The sequence below is a fragment of the Oncorhynchus mykiss genome, chromosome 13 (genome assembly GCF_057628025.1).
Source record: "Oncorhynchus mykiss isolate SJ-2025 chromosome 13, ASM5762802v1, whole genome shotgun sequence".
NCBI classification, from domain to species: Eukaryota; Metazoa; Chordata; class Actinopteri; order Salmoniformes; family Salmonidae; genus Oncorhynchus; species Oncorhynchus mykiss.
The window spans coordinates 2,661,816-2,669,286 of NC_143034.1; the positions used below are offsets into that span (position 1 = coordinate 2,661,816).

At 44.8% G+C, this 7,471-nt stretch overlaps 1 protein-coding gene across 1 annotated transcript; it reads left to right on the top strand.

The window, feature by feature from the left end:
- Window positions 1-6,748, top strand: LOC110511565 (uncharacterized). The gene is made up of 3 exons (XM_090194697.1): window positions 1-455; window positions 2,482-2,862; window positions 4,695-6,748. The coding sequence occupies exons 1-3, from the start codon at window positions 227-229 to the stop codon at window positions 5,213-5,215; spliced, it is 1,131 nt and encodes a 376-aa protein (XP_090050823.1). The 5' UTR covers window positions 1-226; the 3' UTR covers window positions 5,216-6,748.
- The last annotated feature ends 723 nt before the right edge of the window (window positions 6,749-7,471 follow it).

Consider the following 7,471-nt stretch of genomic DNA (forward strand, 5'->3'; position numbering starts at 1 on the left):
CACACGACACCGGAAGCTGTTTCAACACGGATACTGACTCATTCAACCACCTCTTTAGCCTGGTAGCCAACATACAACCGAAAACAAGCTCTTTAGACCATTTTTCTGTATATTGATCTCGGTATTTTTTTAACACAATACTCTTTACGTATCTACTATTTAACTTAAAGTAATTTGCTTGTTAAATGTGTTGATTATACTGAGTCTAGCACTAAGCTTATCGTTAATGCTAGCTAGCCCGACCATGAACTCACTGAACGACTATCCTCCTGTTAAAGAAGAGGCGGTCTGCTGGACGGAGAAAGAAGCTCTGGGGCTGAACATTGTCCTGAAAGAAGAGAAAGAACATTTTAGAGTGAAAGAGGAAGAGGAGGCTGTAACATTGAACAAAGAAGATGATGATCTTTTGGGAGATGAAGGAAAGGAAGAGGAGACTGAAGATCTGATTAACACCAGTGAGTACAGTCTTAAAAACACAGCCAGAAACTCTGCAGTTGTTGAACTAATGTGTGGTTTTAAAGCCAAAGGGACATTGCACTGAAATGTGCACCTCACCAGAACCCAAATATAAGCGTGTAAAGCTCCGTTGTGTGTAAACAATGCAAATGTAAACAAACACTGTATTTGACTCAACGGTTTTAAAACAATAATTTTGATCTCATGGTGGGTCCTTGCATCCACAGCTCTGTCTATGAATTAGAGATGTTCCATTTGTTCAAACCCTCAGCTACTCTCCCCTATCTGTTTATTAGGACAGTGGAGATATAAAACGTTTAAGTACCAATAAGGAGTATGATATTTATGGCTCTACCTTTCTTACTCATTATTATTCATGATCCACCCCCCCCCCACCCCCAAAAAAATGATTTTATTTAACCAGGCAAGTCAGTAAAGAACAGATTATTTACAATGGCAGCCTACCGGGGAACAGTGGGCTGTTCAAGGGCAGAAGGGCAGAACAACAGATTTTTACCTTGTCAGCTCGGGGATTCGACCCAGCAACATTTCAGTTACTGGCCCAACTCTCTAACCACTAGGCTACCTACGGAACCCAGCAACATTTCAGTTACTGGCCCAACTCTCTAACCACTAGGCTACCTACCGAACCCGGCAACATTTCAGTTACTGGCCCAACGCTCTAACCACTAGGCTACCTACCGAACCCATCAACATTTCAGTTACTGGCCCAACTCTCTAACCACTAGGCTACCTACCGAACCCATCATGTTAGCATCCACATGAATATACAAGTGTTCAGAAACATATTATATTCTTGTGTGACTCGTATGACACAGTACATTATTTACCGTTGTTAGGTTCTAATTCTCAGAGTTAAAACTCAACGGAAAAAACTGAACCAGAGGATCAATCCAGCTGGATTAGACAAAAATCCTCCTCCTGCACATCTGTACAAACATTGTATCTTTACTGCAATTTACTGCACTTTACTGCACATTACAGGACACTAAATAATACGGGCCACACACTTGACTTCCTCCCTTAACATGGCCTGACCTCGAACCCCCCCTTCATCACTAACCCATGGCTCTCTCCCCTTATCAATGTCTGCCACATGTGATCACTTCCCTGCACTCAGTCGTCCAATAGGATCCCTGATATAATGTAAACGTTATACATCACCCTCTCTCCTCTTATCAATGTGATCGCCTCCCTGCACTCAGTCGTCCAATAGGATCCCTGATATAATGTAGGAATAATAGCAGGAACAGCGGCATCTAGTGGGCAAAACCCAGAGTGGGTAAATGTCAGTCCTGTAGGTGAAATTAAGATTATAACAATGACACTCCATTATATATATATATATATATATATCATTATTTAGACGTATTGAGGGAAAATCAAGGACTGAAAAAAATGGCAGAGTAATACATTATTTAAATTCATGAGGTGATTGGGGGACTAAACCTGATAGTATAACAATAGTAGTAATCAATGTTTTATATACAACACTTTTCATCACAAAGACCATCTCAGACTGTAAAAACTAACAAAACACATGTAGAGATCTGGCAGGTCTTGGTGATGGTCTTCCACAGCTTCAGATGATAAGGTGTTGTTCAGTCAGGCAGTTCAGAAAGGCTGGGCAGTAGTTTAAAAGGAGGGATCAGCGATGTCACAGAAGGAGCAGCGATGTCACAGAGGGGGCAGCGATGTCACAGAGGGGGCAGCGATGTCACAGAGGGGGCAGCGATGTCACAGAGGGGGCAGCGATGTCACAGAGGGGGCAGCGATGTCACAGAGGGGGCAGCGATGTCACAGAGGGAGCAGCGATGTCACAGAGGGAGCAGCAATGTCACAGAGGGGGCAGCGATGTCACAGAGGGGGCAGCGATGTCACAGAGGGGGCAGCGATGTCACAGAGGGGGCAGCGATGTCACAGAGGGAGCAAGTTTTATCATGTAGAAGTTTTCTTCAGGTCTCTATTAAGTATTTAACTAAATAATCTGTTTGTCTTTTGCAGGAGAGAGACCAGACTCCCACTCTGACAGTGGAAAGAGTCCTTCAGGGGGACCAGACCCAGTGACACCCAAACCAGCGAGACGACATCACTGCTCCCAATGTGGAATGAGATTCTCCCTCTCAGGGGACCTAAAACGGCATGAGAAAAAACACACAGGAGAAAAGCCTTTCCAATGTTCCCAGTGTGGAAAGAGTTTTACCTGTTTAGGGAATCTAAATCGGCACGAGAAGATACACTCAGGAGAAAAGCCTTTCCAATGTTCCCAGTGTGAAAAGAGTTTCGCCTGGTTAAGGAGCCTGAAGAAGCATCAGAGGATACACGCAGGGGAAAAGCCTTTCCAATACCAAGGGACCAGCCAACCTTTTGATACAGGATGCAGTGGTGAGTATCAGAACTGTCACCAGTGATAAGAGAAGTGGTGCTGTATGGTAGATGGCATCCAAATGTTTAAGGGTAGTGACTGCTGCATTCTGGGAAACGGTGTCACCATAATCAACAACTGTCAGGAACAGTTGACTGTACAATCTGATTTCTGCTGTTTAGGGAGAGGCAAGATCTAAAAAATAAAAAAAAAACATCACAATACCCCATAATGACATCACAATACCCCATAATGACAAAGAGAAAACCCATGTGATGGTCAACAGTGTTGAAGGCCTTGGAAAGGTCTGGAAATAAAGCAGCACAATGATGTCTGTAATCTAAGCCTGTGCTGCCCAACCCTCTTCCTGGAGATCTACTGTCCTGTGGGGTTTCAGCCCAACCCTCTTCCTGGAGATCTACTGTCCTGTGGGTTTTCAGCCCAACCCTCTTCCTGGAGATCTACTGTCCTGTGGGTTTTCAGCCCAACCCTCTTCCTGGAGATCTACTGTCCTGTAGGTTTTCAGTCCAACCCTCTTCCTGGAGATCTACTGTCCTGTGGGTTTTCAGCCCAACCCTCTTCCTGGAGATCTACTGTCCCTGAGGGTTTTCAGCCCAACCCTCTTCCTGGAGATCTACTGTCCTGTAGGTTTTCAGCCCAACCCTCTTCCTGGAGATCTACTGTCCTGTGGGTTTTCAGCCCAACCCTCTTCCTGGAGATCTACTGTCCTGTGGGTTCTCAGCCCAAACCTCTTCCTGGAGATCTACTGTCCTGTAGGTTCAGTCCAACCCTCTTCCTGGAGATCTACTGTCCTGTAGGTTTTCAGTCCAACCCTCTTCCTGGAGATCTGCTGTCCTGTAGGTTCAACTCTCGTCCTGTAGGTTCAGCCCAACCCTCTTCCTGGAGATCTACTGTCCTGTAGGTTCAGTCCAACCCTCTTCCTGGAGATCTACTGTCCTGTAGGTTTTCAGTCCAACCCTCTTCCTGGAGATCTGCTGTCCTGTAGGTTCAACTCTCGTCCTGTAGGTTCAGTCCAACCCTCTTCCTGGAGATCTGCTGTCCTGTAGGTTCAACTCTCGTCCTGTAGGTTCAGCCCAATCCTCTTCCTGGAGATCTACTGTCCTGTAGATTCAGCCCAATCCTCTTCCTGGAGATCTACTGTCCTGTAGGTTCAGTCCAACCCTCTTCCTGGAGATCTACTGTCCTGTGTTATTAAAGCCACCAAGTCTTTTTAACACCAGAACCACATGGGCCCATCCTTGAAGTTAATGGGCAGTCATTCTGTTAGTGAGCATTTCTCCTTTGCCAAGATAATCCATCCACAGGTGTGGCATATCAAGAAGCTGATTAAACAGCATGATCAATCCATTTTATTGGTGGAGGGCCCTCTTGGTGATGGTCTACCACAGATTCAGATGATAAGGTGTTGTTCAGTCAGACAGTTCAGAAAGGCTGGGCAGTAGTTTAAAAGGAGGGGGCAGCGATGTCACAGAGGGAGCAACGACGTCACAGAGGGGGCAGCGACGTCACAGAGGGGGCAGCGATGTCACAGAGGGGGCAGCGATGTCACAGAGGGGGCAGCGATGTCACAAAGGGAGCAGCGACGTCACAGGGGGGGCAGAGACGTCACAGGGGGGGCAGAGACGTCACAGAGGGAGCAGCGATGTCACAGAGGGGGCAGCGATGTCACAGAGGGGGCAGCGATGTCACAGAGGGGGCAGCATCAGTCAGTTACTCAGACCGGAGCTCTTCACCAGGCTCCTCCTCTAACATGGAGCCAGTTTTATCATGTAGAACTTTTATTCGGGTCTCTATTAAGTATTTAACTAAATAATCTGTTTGTCTTTGGCAGGAGAGGGACCAGACTCTCACTCTGACAGCGGGAAGAGTCCTTCGGGGGAACCAGACCCAGTGACACCCAAACCAGCGAGACGACACCACTGCTCCTACTGTGGAAAAAGTTTTACCCGATTACTACACCTGAAATCACATGAGAGAATACATACAGGAGAAAAGCCCAACCACTGTTCCCAGTGTGAAAAGAGTTTTAGGTGGTTAACGACTTTGAAACTCCATGAGAGGACACACACACACGAAAAGCTCTACCGCTGCTCCCTGTGTGGAATGAGTTTTACCAAGTTAGAGGCCCTGAATGTGCATGACAGGACACACGTAGGAGGGGATAAGCCCTACCGCTGCTCCCTGTGTGGACAGAGATTTAACCGGTTAAGGCATCTGAATAAGCATGAAAGAATACATACACAGGAGGAGAAGACATACCACTGCTCTCATTGTGGAAAGACATTTTCCCAGTCAGAGGACCTGAAAACACATGAGAGAATAGAGAGGCTGTGTTCTGACTTGTGTTTTTGACCTGAGAATGTTATTTTTCTTTTTTTTTCTGCCAAATGAAATCATTATTGAAATAGACCTACTTTTTTGTCTTAGTTTTCATCTGGAGACTGACATGACTCTCCTGTGAGGATCCAACGATGTCTAACATACTCTGTTACACAGAATCATGGCTCTCTCTCTCTCCAGATATACTGTTGCCATGACTCCTGTGAGGATCCGAGGATCAGGTTACAGTGGATCAGCGTCCAATAGAGGGATGGAGGGATATGGGGGTTTTATGACACCTCACCATCGATTGTAAATTGCAGACTATTCCTTTTGCAGACTATTCCTTTTGGGGTCTAATTTGGGCGACTGGAATGTCTCTTTGTTACCGAGAGATTCTTAGACGACCCAAAAAACTTCAACATCAAACAATGGACACTGGGACAATATATTCCAACATCCGAATGTTGGGAACGATGAGAGATGGAATATGGAAAATGTAATGTCTATTTTGTGATGTCATTAAAATGGTTATAAATAGGTTTTAATGAAAGCATTAACTTCAAGAGCTTTCACACTGTGTATATCAGGTTTACATTCTTTACGTTGTGTAGAAAATATCAAGGATAAAGAGAATGTTTTTTGTGTGATGATAGGATTGTGATTTTAGTACTCTAACGAGATAGTAATTCTGATACCTTGCCTCGTAACTAGCCACGCCCCAGGGAGCCCGGAGAACGGGTCAGAATGACGGAAAAACGCCTCCGTTTTACACGAGGGTATAAAAATATTGAGTTAAGAATGATCATATCAGACTAGGAGGACCACGAGCTGTAGCTGAGGTCTACGATTAGTCACGACCCCCCCCAGCGCAAAACGCAACACACGAAGAAGACAATGGAACCTCTTAACAATCAATGCTACGGTTAACTAGCTGTTCTTAGTGTCCTCAGGACACCACTCTGAGATCACCGTCATGGCTGATTAGCCGTCCTCAGGACACCACTCTTCCAGAATGAGTGCAATGTAATCAGACAACTAAGAAGAAGGACATTGTGACATTTTGTGGACAAATCAGAGCTGAGAAGGCCAGCCGAAATAAGAAGGAACCTCCTCATCAAGTGAGAACCCGGCCCACGAAGGGCCCAACAGAGAGAAGGCCCAACTGAACCCTCCTCATCAAGCGGGAACCCGGCCCACGAAGAGCCCAACAGAGAGAAGGCCCAACTGAACCCTCCTCATCAAGCGGGAACCCGGCCCAAGAAGGGCCCAACAGTGATACCCGACAGAGACCTTCAGCGCGTAAATACATGCTCTTCTTACCTAGAAGAGCGGCAGTTTGGGGCAAGACATTAAGATTCTATACTGTGGGCGTAGTTCCCAAATGTATCCAAGTGTTGCGTCTCTTTCTTTCTCTAACTCTCCATCTTGTGTAACAAGTGTCATATTGTGTTAGTCCGCTAGGGACTTGTTGTCGTCGTATTAAGTTTCCAATCAATAACCTATACCATGTTTGTGTATCCTATGTTATCATTTAGTTTGTTAGTAAATAAATAATCAAATCAATTTGTGTGGTACGGAAATGGTCAGTGATACTTGGGTTTGTACCGATTTCAACGACGTTCACAATGATACTGATACGAGGAAATGATTAAATTAGTTACTGTTATGATATCTATATATTCTTGAGATAATTCGGGAGACGGTAACTCATTGTGTGACTAGCAATCCCGGATCCGGGAGCGTAATCATAGCCTCAAACGAATTAGCATAACGCAGCGGACATTAATACCCCTAGAAAATGTTCCTATTCATGAAAATCACAAATTAAATATATTGAGACACAGCTTAGCCTTTTATTAATCACACTGTCATCTCAGATTTTCAAAATATGCGTTACAGCCAACGCTAGACAAGCATTTGTGTAAGTTTATCATGGCATAATGCTATGCTAGGCTCTGCTGGCAGCAGTCAACATTTTCACGAAAATAAGAAAAGCAATCAAATGAAATAATTTACCTCTGAAGAACTTCGGATGTTTTCACTCAGGAGACTCCCAGGTAGATAGCAAATGTTCCTTTTTTCCAAAAATGTGTTGTTCATCATGCTTGGCTGAGAAATCGACCGGAAAATGCTATCACTACAACGCCAAACATTTTTCCAAATTAACTCCATAATATCGACAGAAACACGGCAAACGTTGTTTAGGATCCATCCTCAAGGTGTTTTTAACATATATATTCAATAATATATCCGTCGAGGCAATTGGTTTCTCATAAGAAGCGATTG